This window comes from Dinoponera quadriceps, unplaced genomic scaffold (assembly GCF_001313825.1).
Source record: "Dinoponera quadriceps isolate SergipeBrazil2010 unplaced genomic scaffold, ASM131382v1 scaffold7814, whole genome shotgun sequence".
NCBI classification, from domain to species: domain Eukaryota; kingdom Metazoa; phylum Arthropoda; class Insecta; order Hymenoptera; family Formicidae; genus Dinoponera; species Dinoponera quadriceps.
Window position 1 is genome coordinate 19,816 of NW_014561658.1, and position 23,383 is coordinate 43,198.

Genomic DNA, 23,383 nt, shown 5'->3' on the forward strand with positions numbered 1-23,383 from the left:
CTCTCTCTCTCTTCGTCTCGGCTCAGCGAGGAGATCGCCGCGCGATCGGCGTTGCGCGCTGCGCGGTTGCGCGCACGGGAGGATGACCGGGCTAATACTGATAGCCGCTGGTACCGCTCTCGTTGATACATATGACCATTGGCTTCGAACGTGTTTCGTCACGATGTATATACGTCCTGATCTCTCTTACAAAACCCCGCGACGCGGCGCGCCGAAGATTCACGCCGGCCCCGCGCGGCTTTGTTTTCCCGCTTTTATCCTCTTCCTCGTGGCTCTGCCACTCCGGTACGTGGTCGATCCGCCTTCTCGCCCGCCGAGCAGAATCCTCGCCGGCGGACGCTGATTTTGCATCGTCGTTCTTTCAATCAAGGGTGCTCGAGAGCGCGCGGGAAAGCGGCGAGGCGATCGAAGCCGCGAGCGAGCTTCTCTCGACCGCATGAAAAGAGCGTCCCGGTGGCTCTTTAGTGGTGCGCGCGGCTCTAAAATTGATTACGTAAGGTCAGCTGACGGGCTCGTCGCGGCGAGCGCGCACGGAAACTCGTCGAGGCCAAAACTTATCGAACTTGGCGGAAGATGAAAAATTGAGATCTCGAAGAAAGCGTAGCGCAGCTTCGCTCTCTATTCCTGAACTGGCCGCGCCGGTTCCAGGAAGATGTGTTCCGATATTCACCGGAAATCTATAATGTACGTAACGTGAACTATAGATTTGCAGTGTTGACAGTGAATATTGGAAGGTAGCCTTCTTGAACTGGTACGGCCAGTTCAGAAATAGCAAACAAACTTCACGTTATGTACAGGAGACTCCATTAATGCTGTGCCGTTCCTCAGGCACAGCGACGTCGGAAATTTTCGCAATTGTTAATTATTCTGTAAACCGGAAATGATGCTGAAAAGTAGTAATCATGCTGAATTAATATTTAGAAATGATGCCCCTGATTGGAAATTTTCAATATTATGTTATACCTATACTTAGGAAATGGGGTAGTATTAAAGAAGTCTTATGTACATATAATTAAAAGGAAACATATTCGTGTGCACATTTCCGATAAATGTTTGTCATTTTGACTGCCGCTGTTATCATCTGTCGGAATTTAATCTTCAAGAGAACTGTTTATACACGTGCGTTATATTCTCATTTCATGTTGCGATACACCAACAAAATTGGAAGTTCCTGAAATTATTCCAGCATGGAAACGATACTTTCGGATATTTGAATTAAATATTTATCAACAGTTGAGTTTCATTACTTTCATCACTAGTATTATATTATTTTAACTTGATATGTAAGATTCTACTATATTTATGATGTGAGATACTACAATAATTTAAAATTTTTTATAATTATTATTATTCTCAACATCTCCCGGCTTTGAAGTTCTTTTTATTAAACAATATATGTATTGGCTTATAATATCGTAAAGAGAAATATTGTGCCTTTTAAAGTTACTTGATGTTTCATAACTTTTATTAAAATTTTGCTTTGCTGAACCAATTTTTATGGTTTCACTTGTCTCTTCTTTATAGGATCGTACTTAAAATAAAGTATTTCGGGAAAAGTTCTATTTTAAATATTACGTCAATCACACGTGGACAATAATAAATTAAATAGAACATGTTAAAAATGATATCATAAAACATATTGTTACGTACATTTTTTAATAAATTTTATGTTCTTTTACTTGGAAAAGTTCGTTATATATCATTAGTCGTTATATATCATTATATATTATTAATTTATTGTTGCTAACAATATTACTACATATTATATATACAATACCGGATTAAATATAAATTAATATATTCTTCTGTTAATAAGTTTAATTACAAAAAGAAATCACTAGTAAATTAATATTAATATTATTTCATATCACAGAAAAGTCAAAGAATAATTTCTGCCACCTTTGAACGCAAGTTGCCCCACTGACGCGTTGAAGACGACTTGCTGACGACGAAAAACGCGCGTTGACGAGAAAAACGCGGATTCTCCGAAGGCGCTTCCCGATCCGGCGACGTGGCGATACGAATAATTACATCGCCTCCATGTGCAGAGAGGCCCGGTTGTCGCTGCTTATCGCACGTTATAGGACAGATAAGGAACGGAGTTTTCTTCTTTCTCCTTCTCTCTCTCTCTCTCTTTTTTCTCTCCCTCTTTCGCGCGCATCTCGTCTTACTCTCGCGTTTTATATATCAATCGTGCACGTTACACAAGCCTTCTCGTCGTTGTTCGTTGTGCGAGAGAACTTTTCTTCTCGACCGCCTCGACCGATCCAGACGATACCGTCGTTGTAGCAGTGAAATCGTACTGTACGCGCGAGCAGGGATTACAAAGTACGCCGTACCGGAATGACAACAACATTTATGCGCGATAATATTATTCTCTTATTACTTTTTCTACTTTGGCACGTTCTTTTTGCAGCGATATCGTGAGCGATAATAGAAAGTCCAGACGTGTTGTAAAAGTATTTTCCAACGAAAAAAATGGTTCACAGAGAAAGTGAGTGAGCGATCGGGAGGGAGGGAGGAAGGGAGAAAGAGAGAGAGAGAGAGAGAGAAAGAGAGAGCATATATACGTGCACAGAGAAAAAGGTTTCTTTAGATTTTGTATTTCTATTTATTTGATTAAAATTTGTTTCATAGAAACAACATATACGAAATATTATTGCTTGAGTAAACATTTTATTGTCTCGTTCAAGGAAACTCTATTATTTAACAGAAAAAACGCTATTATTTGAAATAATATCTTTTAATCAAATAAATATATTATTTGGTTACAATAAATATGTAAAATGAGACAAATAATTTCTTTATAAGGAAATTATTTTTCGTTTCAAGTAAGTTTTTTATTTAAGGTAAAGATACATATTCATTGAAGAGTCAATGCAATCGTACTTATTAATCGAAATATTAGTTTCTTTGGAGCATGCCAATGATGAAATTTGTTTGAATGCGATAAAATTTATTAAATTTGAAGAAATCTTTTTCTCGGCGTTGAAAAAGAAATTAATAATACAAATTACAAAGATGAGTTTAACAATACTCGTTGCAGCTTATCTTCGTGAGCTTTTTGTCATTATTCGCTCGCGCTTAGGCCGTACTATTAACCGATTGATAAGCAAATCTTATCTCTCGCTAACTATCTGTCAGATCTTATCGCGGTTTTTAACTTGGCGTGGAGAAAAAATTTCAATCTAGTGATATCGCCGTTGCTTCACGGTGTTTACAACCAAGTAAGCGGCACACGCGCAATACCGATTTTTTCTCTTTTCTCTTTTTTTTAATAATTCGTTTTTTCCCCTCCAACTCGGCGTCTCCCCTCGTATCGGGAAGAAAATCCCCGTGCAATTAGAGGATGAGTTAAGTGCGACGAGATCCGCGACACCCACTACATCCTGCTCACGTAAACGCGCCGGGCGGACGTGAGGTTCTTTTTTAAGAGCTCGCGCGCGCACATCCTGGAAGGTTTCCAAAGAGACGTGGATTTCCACGTAAAACATTTCGCGAGAGGCGAAAGAAACAAACAGAACGATTATTACCACGGCGCGGGAGGAATTTCTTTTTTCCTTTCTCGAAGAAATCACCGCCGCGCACTATCTAATTAATTTCTATCCGACTCCAGGGTCAAATCTGGCGCGTCGAATCGATTAGTTTTCTATCCGATATGGCAATATCCATCAAGATGGTGAAATCATTTCGTCGTTAAAAACGGTATTACAGAAGCGTGATTGAGCTGCGCGTAAATACGCGGCACGACAGACCAGATTTCCGTTCATCTACAACCGTGACGACTTCCAGACGGTCGGGCCGTCGAGGAATTTTTCTCACGGAACGAAGAACACGCACCTGACTCGACGTGGTCGGAGCCATAACATACTGTCGCGATTCTAATTAGCACGCTTAAGGTCGGTCCGTCAAACCATCTTTTTTTAAGAATCCTTTTAAATTTTAGCTACATATTGATAGAAATACTATTTACATGTCTGTTAAATTAGGAAACGATTGACCATTCGAAAGCTGAAACATCAGCGCTAGTGAAGATGACATTTTTTATACGTATTCCTTGAGGTTAATGTCCTATTTCTAATTTCTATTTTTGATTCCTTCTAAATTACATTTAGGATTTTAACCCTTTGAGCTCCAATGGGATATATACGTTCCATTTTCTGAAGATAACTTATTTTTTTGCGTACTCAATGGGACACTTACAATCCGGAAAAGATGCCTGTTGGAATGTATATGTTCCACCATTTTTTTGCTATTTATTTGTAAAACTGTTATTCTATACAATATGAACTCACTTACAAATCGCCAACAAGCCCAAAATAGTTATCAAAGGAAAAAGAAAAAAATTGGGTCCCAAAGGGTTAATGATAAATTGCTGTGATATCAAAGATTAGACGGATATACACAAGGAGACATTGTAGAAAAATTTCAGAATTTTTGATAAATATTTATATACTACTTCCTATTACGTGTGCACATCTATTAGACCAATCGATGTATAAATAAAGCATTAATAAGAAAAATAAGAAATAAATAGTATCTCCGTGTTTGTAATATATTTATCTTAATTCCGCCCCCAAAAAAATTAATGTTTATTATTTAGATAATTAAATAAAGTCTTTCTTCATTAAATAATAAACTTATAAAGAGATCCTTTGACATCACCAATAAAAATCTGCCACACTTTATTAACTACTTTAAGCGCGAATGATGTCTGGAAGTGTTTGCGGAAAAAAACACAACGGAACGCGATCGCGTCTTTAATTTCGAATTACACTGCTGCCGAAAGCGCAGCATTAAATGCCACACTGAGAAAAAAGTGTTTGGTATTTGCAACTATAATCGCGTAATCATTGTAGCAATTACACTGATGAATAAATTTTTCTTTTGAGTAAAAATGATAATGAGCTTTTCTAATATTTATGACAAGTATACTATTTTTAATACTCTCTTAATAAATTATCAAAAAAATATTCTTCCTCCAAGATAATCGTTACGTAAAAGAAAAGAAAAATAAACTAATTACTTTTCTTCGCAGTGCAATAATATCTTTCTCTGTGTAGTAAGTGTTACTATAGTGTCAACGATGAGAATACGTATACTGCTGCTGTTATATTGCCGTGCTGCTACTATATTTTCTTAAAACAAGAAAAAGGCTATAATTGAAAGCGAAAATAATCCTGTAATTCTTATCAGTGATAACGCGCTAATCCGAAAACAAGCACGGCAGAAGACGCGAAGCGACAGGTGCTCCGGCGCTCATGAATGTTTAATCTCGATGTTTACAGGAACACGAAATCGAAGGAGCGTTCTCGATAACACTCGCGCCAACACACGCGGACGAGGTGCCGCCAGCGAGGAATTCGCGCGCGAGTGCGCGAACGAAATGCACGTTGCATTATCGCGCGCGAAGAAGGAATGACCGCGTGCGCGGAAGTATCGTTTTAATATTGCCTCGCATTGTTTCGTGCACTGCTGCGAGATTGCATCGCGTAGCGAAATCGCGATTACGACGACGAAGACGAAGCACGCGACCGCGTCACAGGTCGTCCACCTAATAAGGTCCGCGTTCGACCGACATGTTTATTAGTCTGATCGTGGTAAATATAGAACACGGTAAATACGACCTCGTTTAAATACCGGCTGTATTTTGTGTCTCTTAGCCGCGAGCGAGCGAGCGAGGCGACCAGTCGCATTTGAGTTTGAGGATCGCGTCGGTCTCAATAAAACGTCAAGTAATCCCAATCGATAAAGGGGCGGAGGGGAGGAGAGGGAATCAACGAACTGCAACAGTATCGATGTAATAAATCCTCAGGAAAAAAAGACCATATATGAAATTTGCCCGTATGACTATATATAATTATATATGTTCACGACGAAAAAATACTGTTATTTACAAAATACATGTAAATATAATCGAAATAAACGCTTCTGGCTGCTTCTGACAGCATATGATATAAACATTTAATTAAATGGCATATTTTTTTTCGTATAGACATATGATTTTTTTCGTATAGACATATATGATCATATAAGTAACTACTATATGGGCAAAATATGATTTTATATAATTTATATGTAATCTGTAATTGAACAATTTACCGCGGCTCTCCGAGACAAATTATCATCGTACGGCTTTATAAGAAACCTTATAAAGTTTCTTATTTCCGTACTTCAAACAGAGCCCGGATAAATTGTTAGCCCGTAATCAAGAGAATAACGTAGTATTGTGCCTCTGATCAAATTACGTATATATTCAGAGAACTTGATTAAATATCTATATGCGCTGTAGTACGCTTCCATAATGACATCATTGTTTATCAGAATTGTAAGATCCGGGCCTTCATAGGTAGCAATAAATATCATATCCATGTTGAGTTGAGCCCAGATCAAGATACCTTATTACATTGCATTGTGCTAACAACACAATGCCAGATCCGGACCTTATTTCACGGAAAAAAGAATTAGGATCTCCCACAGGTAAAAAGCTGCTCATATGATACAACTGAAATTTAGCTAATTCTTTTTGTCCCTGAATTTAGTTTTTAGCTCCCACAGCTGAAAACCTAGGCCTGATAACGAAATTTTAGTTGTATTATGTGGACAGCTAATTAATTGTTTCCGCGAGAAGCTACTTATATACTTTACTATGGCTATCTAATCATACCCGTATCAGGTATTAGAATTTGTCATATTTTATTTCTGCTCGGAGTGCGGTACAATTTCGCTAACTCTAAAATTACCGACAATTAACGTTTCTACCGGAGTGGTTTAAGTGAGATTAAAAAAAAAATACGTTATGCAAAAATGCAAATTCGTTGACACATCGCAACAAAAATTACGGAAGATCTCAAAGAAAAATGCACCATTAGAAATTCAAGTAACTTTTATACACTCAGAGAAAAAAATATATTCATTTTCAGGAGAACAGCAATATCCTCTTCTTATTTTAATCACAAAAATAGTTACGAGAACTGTTTTTCTATAATGTGATTCAGTGATAATAACATACATATCGCTGCTATTTTTGCGGTCAAAATAGAAAGAGGATATTGTTGTCCCCGAAAATAACTGTATTTCTCTTTCAGTGTAGGAAAAAATTACACAAACCGGGTCATTTCGACCGCTTCGGTATAGTTCTACTGTTAACCGCGACGACAATTAACGCGCACCGACGGCGCTTAATTGGTCTCGTGCCGGTTATCGGAACGTATCAGAGAAATATCAGATGCGAGACGCGAATATGCTGGCCGGACGAACGTCGGTGCAGCCGCAGCGTGAAATAGGATCCCTCGCGGGCCGAGCAAAGCAACCGTCGTGACGGAAACGAAAACTTCACGTGCACCCTCTCGGGAAGCCTGTCGAGAATTCGCTCTGCGAGTAAACGTGTTCGCGCGCGCGCGCGCGAAGATCGCCGATTCTCCCGGCATTGTCCCCCGCTCGTCGCCTCGTAACGAGTCGCATGCCCGACTCTTCCTGTGCGACCGATTAAATTCACTCTTCTCCGCGCAGAGAAAGAGAGAGAGAAAGCGAGAGAGATAAGACACATCGAACACGTTGCAGGCGCGAGGATGATAATGCCCTCGCTCATTCGCTTGCCCGGCTGATGGCATGCTGCAGAAAAACTCACAGCCGCTTATATCGGAGCCGTTACGAATGCGTGACGAACGAGGAATCACGGGATATATTTTTCCTTCGTCGGTCGCCGCCCGTTATTGCGAATACTCCGCCGCCGAGAGAGAGGGAGAGAGATACATTTTTAGCATTTGTAACGGCAATGACGCACATGAATGAAAGAATTATAGTGTCAGGACCAACCATTTTTCTCGTGTCGTCATTATAGTTCCGGCGACAATAAACTTACTCACCCAGACAGCACGATGTCTAAAATCGGACGGTAAGAAGTCTTTAAGACGACTTACGTCCGGACGTTTTTACGACCTCTTAAAGACGTCTCAAGTCAACATCTTATGTCCCGATTTCGGACGTTACACTGTTTGGATGCGTGCACGCTGCTACTACTGTTTTCTCGGTCGAAACCGGAAGAAGATACATTGTTGAGGCCGAAAATAACTAATTTCAGTGGGACTTCTCTCGGTGTGTACGCGATAATGAATGCGAAAAAAAGACGTACGTTTGGCACGAGTCGACTACACTTGAGAAGCCAGAACGAGAGAAGCAGAGAAAGTGAGGAGGGAGAAACGAAAAGACAGAAAAAGAGAGAGAGAGAGAGAGATGCGACTATTTTATGTCGCAAAGTTTGGATCGAAGACAATCGACTCTTCTGTTCGTTCGTATCCGACCCTGCGTAACATTTCGCGCGAATGCGGATCCGCGAATATGTTTCGTACATATGGTTCTTAACGTGTTATTAATTCGTAAGCAAACACGACGAGCCGAACAGACACGACGATGACGGCGGCGGTTCGAGACGAGGAACGCGCGCAAATAAAATTTAATATCGGTCGATCAGCTGGTCGCGTTACCATAACCGCAACGGCTGTTATTGATCCGCAGCGCACAGCAAGGTTTCACGTAACGTTCGTACGCGCTCGTAGAGCTTGCGGCACATCAGCCACGTCGTGTCCGCAATGTACTACACCCGTCGTATCCGCATCCGCGCATTTCGGATTCTCCCCCGTATTTCTCTGAAATAAATCGTGCTGCGTGCACGCGCGTGCGACAACACCGAGATTCAACACGGCGAGATTCGCACTCGCGCTCGGTTACTCACCGATGCTCGTTCTCCGTCTCCTGGAACCGATGCTAAAAAACTGCGGTAAGCCGCATGGTACGCGCGGGAAATTATTAATTCACTGCCCGGCAATCGCCAAAGGAGAAAGAAGACGCGGGTAAATTAACAAGCGTGCGCGCGAGACGAGAGAGAAAGAGAGAGGAAGAGAGAAATAGAGAAAGAGAGAGAGAGGGAGAGAAAGATAGAGAGAGAGAGAGAGAGAGAGACCAGGGAAACCACCGGATAAAATCGATATACGAATTACTTCGGGCGCGGATCGACTCGGTTTTAGAGCGTACAAGCTTATTAAAGAAGCGCGGACCGCGCGCACCAGAAAACTAATAACCACTGCGCTGGGTATTGCTCGCGCGACAGCTAGCCAGAAGCAGCAGCAGCAGTAGCGGCGGCAGCGGCACGAGCCGAGGGTGAGTTTTGGCGATTGCCTGCGCGCGCATCTTACGGAATACCCTCGTCGCCCTCTCGTCGTAGTGCCCGCCGACGCAGCCGCAGCCGCCGCCTCGGTTGTTGCCTGTTATTCTCGTCGTCCCCGAATCCAAATTTTCTCGCAGCGTCCCCGTGACCGTCCTCTCTCGCGTCCGCGTGTTCCCTCCCAGCGAGAAGGAGCGAGAAGGAGAGGCGCGTCGCAACTTTTCCGCCGCCGCCGGGGTCTGGAAAAAAAAAAGAGCGCGTCTGCGAGGTGGAACTTTCGGGGAAAAGAGAACAAAAGACGAACTTTTCTTTCTCGTTCTTTCTCTCTTTCTTTCTTTCTTTTAATCACGCGCCAACACCGGACGTCATATTAACAGCTCAATTTGAAACTTGGAATTGTGCCAGTGCAACGGGACCGAGCGTAAGACCCCGTTCATTCAGTAGGCCGAGTAATCGAGAAGTAAACAAGGTTGTTCGTCAACCCACAACGATCGTACGCGCAAAAACGAAGCGCAGCGATGATGATTGATTCGTCGAGCCCGGCTCGCGAATTTCATGCGACCACAGCTATTCTAAAACTACCGACAATTAACGTACACTTTTCTACCGGAGTGGTTTAAGTGAGATTTTTGAAAAAATATGTTATGCAAAAATGCAAATTCGTTGACACATCGCAACAAAAATTACGGAAGATCTCAAAGAAGAATGCACCATTAGAAATTGAAGTAACTTTTATACACTGAGAGAAAAATATATTCATTTTCAAGAGAACAACAATATCCTCTTCTTATTTTAATCACAAAAATAGTTACGAGAACTGTTTTTCTATAATGTGATTCAGTAATAATAATATATATGTTGCTGCTATTTTTGCGGTTAAAATAGAAAGAGGATATTGTTGTCCCCGAAAATAACTGTATTTCTCTTTCAGGTAGAGCATACAATGACAGTGACGTCAAAGTGATGGCAAAATGATGAAAAAAATGAGTTTTCCTCGCCATTTTGATGTCATCGTCATTGTATGTTCTATTTGCGTAAAACTGAACCGGGCCTTCTTAATAGTACATACTACATTCTGTTTTTATAAATACATCACAGAGGCTATGCTAACTGACATAAGATTCTTCATCATGATTTAAATCTAATCGTTGATTAGATCTAAATCATGATGATTGTTGATTAGATCTAAATCATGATGATAGAAACGACCATTTAGTCTTAACTTCTTTAATATTGTTTCAACATTGTAGCAACATAAACAATCAATATAGAAGAATTAATATAAATTCAACATTGAAAAGATATTTACATTTTAACATTCAATGTTGTAATATATCAGCAACATTGTTTTTATTTTCTGTGCTATGTGGTTTGGGAATAAATCTTTGTACAGCGCGAGTACGTCCAACTAACTTTTCGACGTGAGATGGGCGACTGAATTACAGCAATTAAACAACAATGTACGTGTAAGTGTATACATATAATTTAACCTACAAATTTATCTGTATACGTATTCAAGTGATCCATGCTCTATATACAACGTGTCTCAATTATTGCATATGCAACACCGAAAATATTAATAGGATTACGCAGTAATAACATTATTAAATTAACTACGTCAAAGTGTTTTAACTTACCGTCGATTCTCCTCATCCTTGCCGACAGCAGCTCAAGGACGATTTCCGGCGCAGAATTTAAAATTCTCCATTATCATTTTCGACGTTAAAAATATTTCGATAAAGAACATTCTTGCATCATGACACCGAAGTTATCGGAAATTATTTCTCCTAAAAGGGCGAAATATTTATTTAATAGATACAGCAGAGGGGATATACAATCAAAAATCAAACTGTTCTATTTTTTTTTTATTAAAATAAAATAGCTCGGGAAGAAATGCGACGAGATAATGCGATGACATCAACGCATAATACTGAGGAACATAGCGAACTGATAAAAAATTTCTTTTAAATATCATTCAATATCAAGATTAAATTAATTGATAGATGCGTTTTCATAATTCTCTCGATCGTCGGCCGATGCACTGATTTCACAATAAGTATTCTCGCTAAGTGTGTGTCGTGATTATTCGTGTAAAGTATCGAAACGTAAAAACGATATGTAATCATTGTTATCGATAAACTTTAATTTTCTTGTTGTCATTAAAAAAATGCAAAATCATATCATATAAATTTAATGAGAAGGGAGGCAACATCCCGGGAAAAAATGATTATATATGATTATATATAATAATGTAAAATCATACATAAACTTTGTTTATATATGTTACATATATGTTATATATATAATCGTATATGTCTATACGGAAAAAAATGATGGTATATCATTTAATTAAATTCATTAAATTATTTAATTAAATGTAGATATCATGTTTTAGAAGCTTTAATGTAACCAGAAGCATTTACTCCGATTGTATTTGTGTATAATTTGTAAACAACAGTATTTGTTCGTTGTGAACATATATGATTATATATAGTCATAAATGAGCAAATTTCATATATTATCTTTTTTATGCCTGGCGGAGAAATGGTTGCTAAAAAATTGTTCATTACAGCGAACATTATATGAATGTTATGCGACTTGCTAATTAGAAGTTCTATTTCTATTGCTTTAATCATCACCCTAACAAAGTCCAACTGAACGATGTGCATAATAATCGTAAAACTTTTGCGTATATCCTCGTTATTCCGACCACGTTGCAGTTCGGGTTGATTGCGCAGGCGGGAATATTATTTGCAAGGTTGTGTGTCGCATTTGTACCTTGTAGTCATACTTACTTCTTCCAACATTTTCACAGCAAATTAGATCTAATCGCATTCTTTTTCGAGAAAATTGCCACTCGTCGACCGATACATGAGAACATATTTCTTGATATTTTATGCGGAGCGGAAAAAATCCGCGGTGCGTCCTACGTGCTGCGAAGTTTCGCTGGTTGAAGGTAAGGTTAGGTGACGTTGCAGCGCTGAAGATGGCCGAAAATGTCGCGCGTCAGTCCGATATGTTCGCGAGGAGAGAAACGCCGCCGTAAATATGTGCGCGTGAGACAGTGCGAGACGTTCGGTTCGTCTTATTCAGTGGAAATCCGCATTTACGATGTCGGATGAGTCCGAGTATGACGTGGAGCCGGAGGAGTTCGATATCTACAAGAGGAAATATCAATTGCTGTTGGAAAGATGCGAGATTTTACAACAGGTAATCCCGTTTCCCCAATCGCGAAACCATCGTGGCGCATTTCACAGGACGATCATTTTTTAATCTGTCGCTTTTTCTTCGAACTACAGGAGAACGAACGATTGGTCTATAGAATTCAGAAAGTGAGAAAGCTCCTGCGATATACGAGGAAGGAGAAAAAGTTAGTGTTTTCTAGGTTAGGATGGGTTAGTCACCGACTTGAAATCAATGCAAAATTCTCATTTAAATATTGTGATATTGATCGATAGATTTTTGATCGATCGATTGGACCAACATGGAGATCGTTGGCGCGAAGCACCGATGGGGGTACTCGAGGAGAATAGCGTGTTTCAAACAACCCCAAAACCGGAGAGAGGGGGCAAAGGTGCTTCTCACAATGCCAAAGAGGAGAAACCCAAGAAGGGAGCCAAGAGGAAAGGCGCGAAAGCTGACCCGAATGCGCCGAAACGCCCTGCCAATCCATTCTTCCAGTTTTGTCAAGAACAAAGACCTCGCGTGATGGAACGTTTGGCTGGAGAACCGGAACCTAGTAAACAGGAATTAACCAGGCAACTCGCAACCACATGGAAATCTCTCAGTTCTGAGGACAAGAAGGTAGGATCTCCTACTATTATGTATTTTAGTGTCAACTTTTATGATCATCCTGAGCATAAAACACACAACATAGTTGCTATCGTTACAGGTGTATTACGATATGTACGAAAGATCCAAAGAGAAGTACGTTGCTGAGATGCAAATATACAATAAAAAAACCGAAGATGCACCGTGTCAAGTGCCGTTAAATATCACATAATATTACATACGTGACAATGCCTATTCATTGTAAGATAAGTAATTTATGGTTGTAACTTTTTAACATAGAAACAAGTTATTGTATATGCATATTAATAGTGTTTATAATTAGGATATGTATATATTAAATATTGTACATATTAGTTTTTTTTCTGATACAAGTGAATGTGGATACAAAATCTTCGACCCATGCACCTTTCAAGCCGCACTTTGAAGTAATGTTAGTTAAATGTAAATATTCAGTGAGTAAGTTACGGAAGATATTTCTGTAAGGTACCGCAAATTAAGCTTAGAAATTGTCCTTCTTGCGCCTTAAGTGCGACATTGTCTTGATAGGATCATCTTGCTGCGCGTATTTCATGACGGACTGTTCATGCACCCTCATAAATGGATTCGTCAATTTCTCGTTTTTGATGGTGCTCGGCACAGTTGGAAGATTATTATCACGTTGAGTGTTTGCCCAGTCCAATTTTTCTTGAATCGCCGTATTGTCGGGTTCCACGTGTAAGCCGAATTTCAGGTTGTTAACTGTATATTCATGCCCGCAGTACACTTCCTGAAAGGTGTCCAAAAATGGTTCACTATAAAGATGACAACACAACCTAAAAAGGGTAATCGAGTATTTTTACAATTAGAATTGAGTGACTTACTGTTTCCTCGGGTAAAGAACCCAGAACCTCGACAAGTGCCTTGTACATTTGATCAGCGGTACCCTCGAAAAATTTGCCACAACCTCCGGCGAAGAGAGTGTCTCCTGCGACACAAAATTCAATTCATTCAATGTGAACGATTTAATGTTTATATTTAATATCTCTCATTCTGACTGTATCCAGTTTTACCTGTGAAAACAGTCGGAGGATATCCTTCTCCCGTGATATAGTAACAGATATGGCCACGTGTGTGACAAGGTGTCGACAGACACTTCACAGATAAATTACCGATATTGAATGTGTCATTGTGCTTAACTTCGTGGTTAATAGCTACTATTCTGTCGTCTCCACCGTACACAGGAAGATCAGTATAGGTTTTCAGTAATTTTGCATTCCCACCGGCGTGATCCCAATGATGGTGTGTAGTTAAGATCTTTGTCAATTTTACGTTATTTTGCGTCACAGCGGTAACTACGCTTTCTGGAGCAACGGGGTCCACGATGGCAGCCTCTTGTGTCGCTTCATCGACAATCTTACAAAATTGTAGGAAATTATTAAAAATTACGAGCAATAAAGGTTGACTTTATTAATTAGTAACTTCTAGGAACACTATATAGCACAGTCTATAATATAAAATATTCTTTTTAATAAATAAATATAAGTTATAATAAAGGGTATTTTCAAATATTGAATAAATATAGAGGTTATGTATACTCAGGCTTAAATAATTACATGTAAATGTTACAATAGATGCGACAGCACGTACCAGATACATGTAATTATCGTGAAGCGCCGGCAATATGTGAACTTTCATTTTGGAATGATCTACCGTTTTGCTGAGACTGTGAAATCCACCAAATCCGTGGGAAGATATACTTTTTACTGAAAATGTTAAAAAGAAAGCACACGAGATGATATATATATATATAAAGTATAATTTATACACGTCATATAATTTACATATTGCTTGTCACTTGTGTGCGGTACAAACATTCAACAGACAGACTGATGAAAAAGCGATCGAACGGATGAATAAAAAAACTAATTGCGTCGCCTCGTAATGATAATATATAATACCGCTTGCAAAGCAATGTAAAGCGCAATAGTGAAGACGAATGTGAGACAGATACCCCTAAAGTATAAGGATGTGATTGTGCTCTCGAGCCACGTTGGACACACCCGAAGTGCAGCTTGACTGAACATGACGAAACTGAAATCCTCGACGTGGCACTTGAGTTTTTGAGCGCGCGATTTTGTTTGTGCGCGTAAAACTTACTACTTATACGACTCCTTTGCTCCACTCGCTACCGATAGATGTGGTACGGATGCTGGTGGTAATAACATATACTTGCCTGATAACAATGCACCGACGCAGTGCTATAAAGAGAGCAAACAATCGGATCGATCAAAGAACAGCTGATCGAAAAAAATACCCAACTTTACCCGGAGTCGGCCGGCACCGCTGGTATCACTCAGCTCAAGCGGTGCTTTCGAAGGTTATGTTGGGCGACTTGGCAGAGCGCGCGTATGTATACACACAGTCGGCGAATTAACACGCTCATTGCCAAGCTGAAAATTGGAATTTCGTATTTTTTAAATTTTTCAACTTAGTTTTTATTGTGCTCAAAATAAGTGAATATATTATTTATATGCTTTTATTATTATGTACATAGGATTTATGCACTCTGAATATCTATTACGCGATAACGCGTGATCGGCCGTTTGGTGAGAACTCGCAATCACGCGATATCGCGTGATTGGCAATGAACGTGTCAAAGTTGTCGCGACAACTCTTCCCCGGTGAGTTTCGCGACGCATCTTGTGTCTAATAAGAGAATTTCTTTCATAATAATTCTTATCAGATATATTTTCCTATTGGATACAATATACTTTTTGCGAAATTCATCCAAGAAAAAATGTCGCAACCTGCCGACATTGTGTGTACGTGTGTGTATATGTGTGCGCGCTACAGTTAGGTTATGTGAACGAGCCTTCGCTCTGTTTCAAAACAGACGCTTTTAATCGTATCCTCGAAACGTATCTTGCTTCAATTACGTGGTCTTGATGAATGGGTCCGAGCAATCGACCAGGATGTCTGCCGGCGACACGCAAGGTGTGATTACGATAGACGACGGCGAGTATCAAGGTTAGTTTGATAGTGAACAATGAATTTCACGACAATTCTGCCCTTCGTGCGCGTTACTTTCTCTGATACGCAATTCCTCTTTTTCTCCTTTCAGTCACGGAGAATGACGAGATAGCCGCCATCGATTACGAATTGCAGCAGATAGAGAGCGAGATGCAGAAGCTCGCGGATCGCAAGAAGATGTTGACTCAACGCAAGGAGAAATTGCGCGACGACGCTCTTCTGAAGAAGAGCTTCTGCCTGTCCAAGAAGAATTGGAACAACGAGGACTTCGAATGGTCCGCCAAGCTGAGGAGAACACTGAGGGATACATTCAAGATAGAAAAATTACGGGACCTGCAGCTGCCGACTATGAACGCCATCATGTCGAAGGAAGACGTTATATTAATTATGCCCACGGGTGGTGGGAAAAGTTTATGCTACCAACTGCCGGCTGTGATCAGCAAGGGCGTAACGATAGTGGTTTCGCCGCTGATATCTCTGATGGAGGATCAGCTGCACGGGCTGCGCAGGTTCAACGTGAGAGCTACGATGTTGTGCGCCAAGGCTGACAAAGAGAGCGTCAAGGCGACCATGAACGCCTTGGTGGATAAGAATACCGACCTCCGGCTGATTTACGTTACGCCGGAGTATATGGCGAAGTCGAATCGCTTCATGAGCAAGCTGCAGAAGGCGTACGAGCTGCAGAATCTCGCGCGTTTCGCCGTGGACGAGGTGCACTGCTGCAGTCAGTGGGGTCACGACTTTCGACGCGACTACAACTTCTTAGGCGTATTGAAGTCCATGTTCCCCGGCATACCGATTCTCGGTCTGACCGCCACAGCCCCGGCCAAGATCATCGTGGACGTGCAGAAGATGCTGGACATCAGCGGCTGCCTGGTGCTGCGAGCCTCGTTCAACCGGCCGAATCTGTTCTACGAGGTGCGCCGAAAGCCGTCGGACAAGGAGACGTGCCTGGCGATGATCGAGAGTCTGCTGAAGAACCGATTTGCCGGCAAGTCCGGCATCATCTATACCACCACGATCAAGGAGGCCGAGCAACTGACCACGGACCTAAGGGGGAGGGGCGTGAAGGTCGGCTGCTACCACGCGATGCTCGAGGCTGAGTACAGGTCGGAGGTCTACTCCAAGTGGATCTCGGGCAAGTACCAAGCCGTGGTGGCGACCATCGCCTTCGGGCTGGGCATCGACAAGCCGGACGTGCGATTCGTCATTCACCATTGCGTCTCGAAGTCGATGGAGAACTTCTACCAGGAGAGCGGCCGGGCCGGCAGAGACGGCAAGAAGTCCGTTTGTATCGTGCTCTACCGGCTGGCGGATGTGTTCAAGCTCAGCACCATGGTGTTCCAGGACAGGGTCGGCCTGCAGAACCTGTACAAGGTGTTGACTTATTGCCTCGACCAGACGTCTTGCAGACGGAGTCTGATCGCGACGCACTTCGAGGAGACTTGGGACAAGAGTGACTGTGTCGAGATGTGCGACCACTGCAGGAAGCCGGCCGCCGCCAGGGAGACCGACGTGGCGTCCTATTGCAGACACTTGTACCAGATCATGACGAAAGCGGTGCAGAACGAGACGCGGCTGACCGCCCTGAAGCTCGTGGACGCCTGGTACAGCAAAGGCGCCACGACCCTGCGGGTCGCCGGCGTGCCAGTACCGAAGTTCACCAGGGAAACCGGCGAGGCCATCGTCGGCCACCTGCTGGCGAACGGTTATCTGCAGGAGGACTTCCACTTCTCATCGTACACCACGATATCGTACCTCAAACGGGGACCCAAGTCGGGCCTGGTCGCCAGCAACGACCACAAGATACCCTTCAAGTACGACATACACTACTAAGATCAGATCCCTAAGACACTAGCGACTCTCAAGACAACTGTCGACTGTGATAACTCATGCGGACAATTCCTCGCCGATTCCTGACGCTTCATTTCATCCTGCGCGTTCAACGGGGATGCAACGGGCGTAGGGAAATCGTTACGTCTGCTTTATTCAAGAACCCGGTTAATTATTAATGCTCTCGCACAAGCGACGCGAGAAAGTCGTCGCTGCGCCCGTGGCGCGTCGTCGATTTCTCTCTCTCTCTCTCTCTCTCTCTCTCTCTCGCTCGCTCGCTCGCTCGCTCACTCGTCGCGCCCCTTGACTGACCGTCGAAGAGTCGCGCGCTTCGTCGCAGTGAAGAGACGCGGTTACACGTGCGCGCATACACATATGTCACACACGAGAGAGAGAGAGAGAGAGAGAACAGACAGGATGATCGATCGAGGAGGCGAGAAGCGCGCGCGACAAACGAAAGTGCATGCATACGGTGCACGGCCGCGCGACGATTAAGAAGCGAATACACTGGATGATCGATAAAAACTGCCTAGGAAGAGCAGCTCCAAGTGCGGCGGTATGTCAGCGGATCGGGTAGTAGGGCAGCCGGCTGCGCGATCAGATGGAAATATTGATCTAGGATAAGAAATATCCGACTCTCTATGTGCGCGCGCGCGTGTATATAAGTGTACATACATATAAACGTATATGTGCGCCGACACTGAGCGACGCGTGTTCGTCGTTGCGTAACGAGGCACGCGTCGGAGGCTCAGGGGATAAGTTCGCGCGGGAGCGCCGACGTCCTACGTGGATTTCCGCGGATTTTCTCAGAATCGACGTACTTGCGCAGCGGCGGCAACAGCGACGACGGTGGAGGAGGAGGAGGTGGTGGTGGCGGCGCTCGCGCAGTGAACGGCGACTCTAGCGGAAACGGGGACGTCGATCGGCGCGTACGCGAGCGAGCACTGGCCGCCACTGGGATTTTTGTTTATCGCGCACGAGTGGCGCGCGATGCCGTCGCGTTCGTCGGCCGACGAGGAGCACCACGAGGATGACGAGGAGGAGGAGTGAGATCGCACAGCCGGGCAGATTCCTCTCGTGAGCCCTCGCTCTCGGTGAGGTCTACTCGAAGCGAGGAGGAACGATGGGAAGTCGCGCACTCGAAGACGCGCCGTCGTGGAAGCCGGGACTTGGCGACACGTAAAACGCGGAAGCGGCGCGCGTACCGTGCCTGCAACTGAGCCAATCGAGGGCGATAAGGGGATCGCGCGTATCCGACGATATACGCAGCGCGGGAGGCACAGGAAGGAAAAGTCGGTCTCTCGCTTACTCGGACGGCCGATACTCTATTCCGGGTACGACGGGGGTGATCGCGCGATATGCCCGCCCTCCGTATCGCCTTCTCCGGCGATTCGCTCGGTTCTACGTTGCTGCGTTGGCGCGGATGGCGGTTCTTCGCCGACGAGGATAGCCCGGATCGGGGCTGGAGTTTCGGTGAGGAGCTCGCGGACCACGGAGAGACGCGTGCCGACGCTCGACGCTCGGGCTCTTCGGTGTGAGACCCCCACAGTCCAAGAACGCGTCGTGCTCCACCGGGAGATGATGACAACGTCACCGATCGGCCAGTGATCGCTCGAACACCGCGACAATGCCGCTGCCGAACATTCTGAGGAAGGCGAGCAGCTACATCCTCGGCGACTGCGGCCAGGACAACCGGCGCGTCATCTACCAGGACGGCGAGGCGTTGTTCTGCAAAAACAACGTATGCGTGCACCCGCCGACGCTGATGCGGCAGCACGCCGACGTGGTGCACCATCCGGGCTACATGACTATCACGTGCAAGCTGAACAAGAACTCGAACTTGCCGACCCTGCACCTCAGCTGGATACCCAACAGCACGCTGCGCAAGCACCCCACCACGTTGGAGAGCCTGAGCGCGAGGAACGTCGCGGCCGCTCAGCGGGACTCCGCCGAGCCGGCTTCCCCTCGCTCGCCCCGCTCCGAGAAGACGTGCGGCTCGCTGAACGCGAGGCACGAACTCGAGAACGAGAACGAGAATGAGAACGAGAACGAGAACGGGAACGGCAAGCTGGACGTGTGCCTGGAGGCGAAGGAGCCCGTCAGCTGCGGCGACTGCGAGCGCGTCTGCTCCGGCTCGGGGTACGGCTACGACTTCCTGCGCCGTCGAGACCCGGCCAGCCAGGCCGGCGACGGCGACAGCCTCGGCGAGGCCGAGAATCGCCCGGGCTCGGGGGAGTCGCGGAACGACGAAAACGGGGATGTGAAGGAACGGGGCAACGACGCCGACGCCAGGAGCATCGACGAGGAGGCGCGTCTCTCGTTCCGCGACGACGTCAGTGTCAAGAGCCGCAGTCTGTCGTTGACATCGACCTGTAGTCTCTCGCTCACGGTACCTACCGACGGTACGTGATGACGTTTCGGGACAGTCGAAAAGTCCCATTTCTCGGCTGAATTTAGCTCTATGCGTAATTATTAGCATCATATTTCGACGATAACAAGGCACTCATCGATTAAGTAACTGGAATTCTTATTAAAAGTCGTTTTGTAATTTTTCACTAGGTAATTGAAATTGTTATCCGAGTCATTGTAAATGTTAGCCAAGTATTTTTAATTGTGTTAACCAAGTCATCGTCATCGTTAACCAAATAATAATTGCAATGGTTAACCAAAGTTGTCGTAATTGTTAATGAAGCAGTAGTAATTGCTGACCACATAATTTTTAATCGTTAATCAAGTATTTGCAATTCTTCACCAAATAATTATAATTGTTAACCAAGTAGTAGTAATTTTTGACCAAGTAATCTTAATTAACCAAGTTATTACAATGATTGACTGAACATTTGCAACTGTTAACCAAGTCATCATTATTAACCAAGTAATTACCATTGTTAATCAAGTAATAGTAATTGTTGACCAAGAACTGTAATTTTCGGCCAAGTAATTGTAATCGTTCACCAAATTATTGTTAACAATTACAATAATTTGGTAACTATTCATCAACCAAGCAATTACCATCATCGACTATGATCCTTCTTCAGGACTCGGGCAGAATTCGTATGTCTTTGTCTTAAAAGATGCCACTAGATCGTCGAAGAAGACGTTGAAAATCTAGCTGAACCTTGTCAATTAACCCAATAGATGCCCAGCCACGTTCGATCTTTCGATTAACGCACGATGTCGTTGTTCCCACAGCCGAGGAGATGCCCACGTGGATGAGGTCTCCGGAGTTACTCGCCCTGCAACACAATCTTGCCTTTCCCGAGAGCGCGACCGCATCGCCGGTGACACTGCGGCGAGCTCATCGCTGCAGGAGGTTCTCGGTGGACCTGAGCGAGATGCGATCCCTTAGATTGTTCTTCGCCGACCCCGCCTGCACCTGCGGCCAATTGGTAGTGGCGAGCAGAGAGAGTCAATACAAGATTCTACATTTCCACCACGGTGGTTTGGACCGACTGGCCACCACTCTGCACCAGTGGCACCAGTTGCTCTACCCGCGTTTGAACGCGGACACGGAAGAGAGCCTGCCGTACAGGTGCCGCGAAAACGTTACAATGTATTGTGCAATTTATTGGGTCGATGCAAAGTTCGCCCCGTTTTTTTTTTTTTTTTTTGTACCACAGTTGTTTGCTCGGAATTCCCAGAATTTCGACGAACGTGGACACAACTATCGATGAGATGGCAGATCGAACAATATGATGCTCGCTTGATTGATTTTATTTTAAGGCTCCTGTTTCTTCACCGCATCTATTTTAATTGATGACATTAGAAACGAGAAAATATATGCTCAAAGTTCTTGCGAAATATGTTGAAATAAAAGGATATATCTTTAAAATGGTTCTTATGATCAATTATGAATAAATATTTGTAAAGTATTCTTTTTGATCTAACAATTAGTAAATAGCCGTGAAATTAACGTGACAAATCGTGAGAGAAGATAAGCTGAAGAAAGTTGCGTATTATGTTTATTTTGCGGTTACTTATTGATCGTTAGAGCAAAGAAAGGAAAGTTTTCAGAATATTTGACAAATGTGCTCAATCGATCTTGCGAGTTTCATTTTACGGATGTATGTCCTTTTATTTTAACGTATTTCGCAAGAATTTTCAACGTGCGTTTTCTTATTTCTGACGTCATCAAACGACTGCAGCGGAAGACCAAGAACCTTATCATAAATATTATACGTATACACATGTGCACACATAGTCAATATGTAAAAGTCGCAACTCGTTTTTTTTCGTATGTCCCGTTTTTCTCAAGATGTATAGACACACACACACACACACACACAGTCGGATTAAAGGTCGCACTTTTTTTTTAATGAATTTCGCAACACATCTCGTGTCCAATAGGAAAATGTATCTCTTGAGAATTACTAAAGATCAAATACTCTTATTGGAGACATACGATTCACTGCGAAACTCATCGAAAAGTGTTGCAATTTTTAATCTTTATATGTATGTGTGTATATGTATATTTTTTTTAATGAAAAACTAGACGCATTTTTGCATCAACTCAACAAACCGTGAATTCGGATACATCGATTAGCGATATATCAGCGTTGATTAATGCGCGAATGCAATTGTACGATGCGTACAGGCACTTCATGGTCTGCAGACCGGAAGTAAGCCGGGACGAATTGCACCCGGAGGAAGGTCAAGTGCCGATGATCACGTCGCTGGCCTGGAAAGACTTGCTGAACGAACGAGGCCAGGTGGAAGACGACCTCGCCCTTCGCAAGGGGATATTCTTCGGCGGCTTGGAGCCGGCACTGCGGAAGATCGTCTGGCCGTTTCTGCTGCACTGCTACTCGTATCAGAGCACGTACGAGGACAGAGAGCAGATCGACGCCATCAGGCGGCAGGAGTACGACGAGATACAGAAACGCAGGTTGAACATGAACCCGGAGCAGGCCGAGCGTTTCTGGCGGAACGTCGTGTGCATAGTGGAGAAGGACGTCGTCCGTACAGACCGAGCTAATCCGTACTACGCCGGCGAGGGTAATCCCCACATCGAGGTGATGAAGTAAGTCGATTCAACGATTATCGTTCAACGATTTCAATAATACTTGTGATCGATTGAGCACATTTGTAAAATATCCCGGAAACTTTCCCTTTACTTTATTACCATTCGGGAAAGATAATTATATATATATGATTATATATAATTATTGGGTTGTTCGGAAAGTAATTTCGTTTTTTCCCGACAGAGGATTTAATTGTATTTTTTCACAGCTAACTTCACACTTAAGTCGCATTGTCATTATATGTTTTGACAGCTGATATAGCAAGGCTTGTGTGTGAATAAGTTCAATTGATTTTACGCATAGTTTTTGGTCGGTGCCCTTTTAAATATGGAGAGCAATAAGCAGCATTTTCGTCATATTTTACTTTTTTACTATAGAAAAGGTAAAAATGCTGTTCAAGCCAGAAAGAAATTAAGCGATGTGTATGGAGAAAATGTGTTGACAATACGCCAGTGCCAGAACTGGTTTGCAAAATTTCGATCCGGCAATTTTGATGTCGAAGATGCATCACGTTCTGGAAGGCCGGTTGAAGCTGATAAAGACGCGATAAAGGCATTAGTTGATG

General features: G+C 43.4%; 5 protein-coding genes across 14 annotated transcripts in view; 3 read left to right on the top strand and 2 right to left on the bottom strand.

Moving 5' to 3' along the window:
• Window positions 1-9,051, bottom strand: part of LOC106751007 — a 25,073-nt gene extending 16,022 nt beyond the window's left edge. Inside the window, exons 1-2 of one of the 4 annotated variants that reach the window (XM_014631733.1) lie at window positions 9,034-9,051; window positions 1,900-2,067 (exon numbers count right to left, since the gene is read on the bottom strand). The gene's annotated coding sequence lies outside the window, so the exon portion shown is untranslated. Of the gene's footprint in view, window positions 1-1,899; window positions 2,068-8,734; window positions 8,878-9,033 lie in introns of those variants that run through there. The other 3 variants (XM_014631734.1, XM_014631735.1, XM_014631730.1) reach the window with 3 other exon arrangements.
• A 2,787-nt stretch (window positions 9,052-11,838) lies between these two features.
• Window positions 11,839-13,184, top strand: LOC106751011 (high mobility group B protein 6). Of its 2 annotated transcripts, none has more exons than XM_014631746.1 (4): window positions 11,839-12,373; window positions 12,463-12,548; window positions 12,622-12,967; window positions 13,056-13,184. In XM_014631746.1, the coding sequence occupies exons 1-4, from the start codon at window positions 12,275-12,277 to the stop codon at window positions 13,164-13,166; spliced, it is 642 nt and encodes a 213-aa protein (XP_014487232.1). In that variant the 5' UTR covers window positions 11,839-12,274; the 3' UTR covers window positions 13,167-13,184. The 2 variants fall into 2 exon arrangements, with proteins under 2 accessions (XP_014487232.1, XP_014487234.1); XM_014631748.1 differs by having other exon boundaries at window positions 11,845-12,373; window positions 12,463-12,533.
• An 82-nt stretch (window positions 13,185-13,266) lies between these two features.
• On the bottom strand, window positions 13,267-15,411 carry LOC106751010 (hydroxyacylglutathione hydrolase, mitochondrial). Of its 5 annotated transcripts, none has more exons than XM_014631744.1 (5): window positions 15,254-15,411; window positions 14,582-14,697; window positions 14,005-14,347; window positions 13,816-13,919; window positions 13,267-13,721 (listed from the first exon to the last, which is right to left on the bottom strand). In XM_014631744.1, exons 2-5 carry the CDS (start codon window positions 14,627-14,629, stop codon window positions 13,455-13,457), a joined length of 762 nt encoding a protein of 253 aa, XP_014487230.1. In that variant the 5' UTR covers window positions 14,630-14,697; window positions 15,254-15,411; the 3' UTR covers window positions 13,267-13,454. The 5 variants fall into 5 exon arrangements, with proteins under 5 accessions (XP_014487230.1, XP_014487229.1, XP_014487227.1 ...); XM_014631743.1 differs by lacking the exon at window positions 15,254-15,411 and adding an exon at window positions 15,168-15,251; XM_014631741.1 differs by lacking the exon at window positions 15,254-15,411 and adding an exon at window positions 14,946-15,243.
• On the top strand, window positions 15,254-18,612 carry LOC106751008 (ATP-dependent DNA helicase Q1-like). Of its 2 annotated transcripts, none has more exons than XM_014631738.1 (3): window positions 15,254-15,340; window positions 15,828-15,961; window positions 16,056-18,612. In XM_014631738.1, the coding sequence occupies exons 2-3, from the start codon at window positions 15,880-15,882 to the stop codon at window positions 17,798-17,800; spliced, it is 1,827 nt and encodes a 608-aa protein (XP_014487224.1). In that variant the 5' UTR covers window positions 15,254-15,340; window positions 15,828-15,879; the 3' UTR covers window positions 17,801-18,612. The 2 variants fall into 2 exon arrangements, with proteins under 2 accessions (XP_014487224.1, XP_014487225.1); XM_014631739.1 differs by lacking the exon at window positions 15,254-15,340 and adding an exon at window positions 15,520-15,615.
• Window positions 18,613-18,624: 12 nt separating this feature from the next.
• LOC106751009 (TBC1 domain family member 16-like) lies at window positions 18,625-22,821 on the top strand. Its single transcript, XM_014631740.1, has 3 exons — window positions 18,625-20,199; window positions 20,990-21,329; window positions 22,392-22,821. Exons 1-3 carry the CDS (start codon window positions 19,425-19,427, stop codon window positions 22,819-22,821), a joined length of 1,545 nt encoding a protein of 514 aa, XP_014487226.1. The 5' UTR covers window positions 18,625-19,424.
• The last annotated feature ends 562 nt before the right edge of the window (window positions 22,822-23,383 follow it).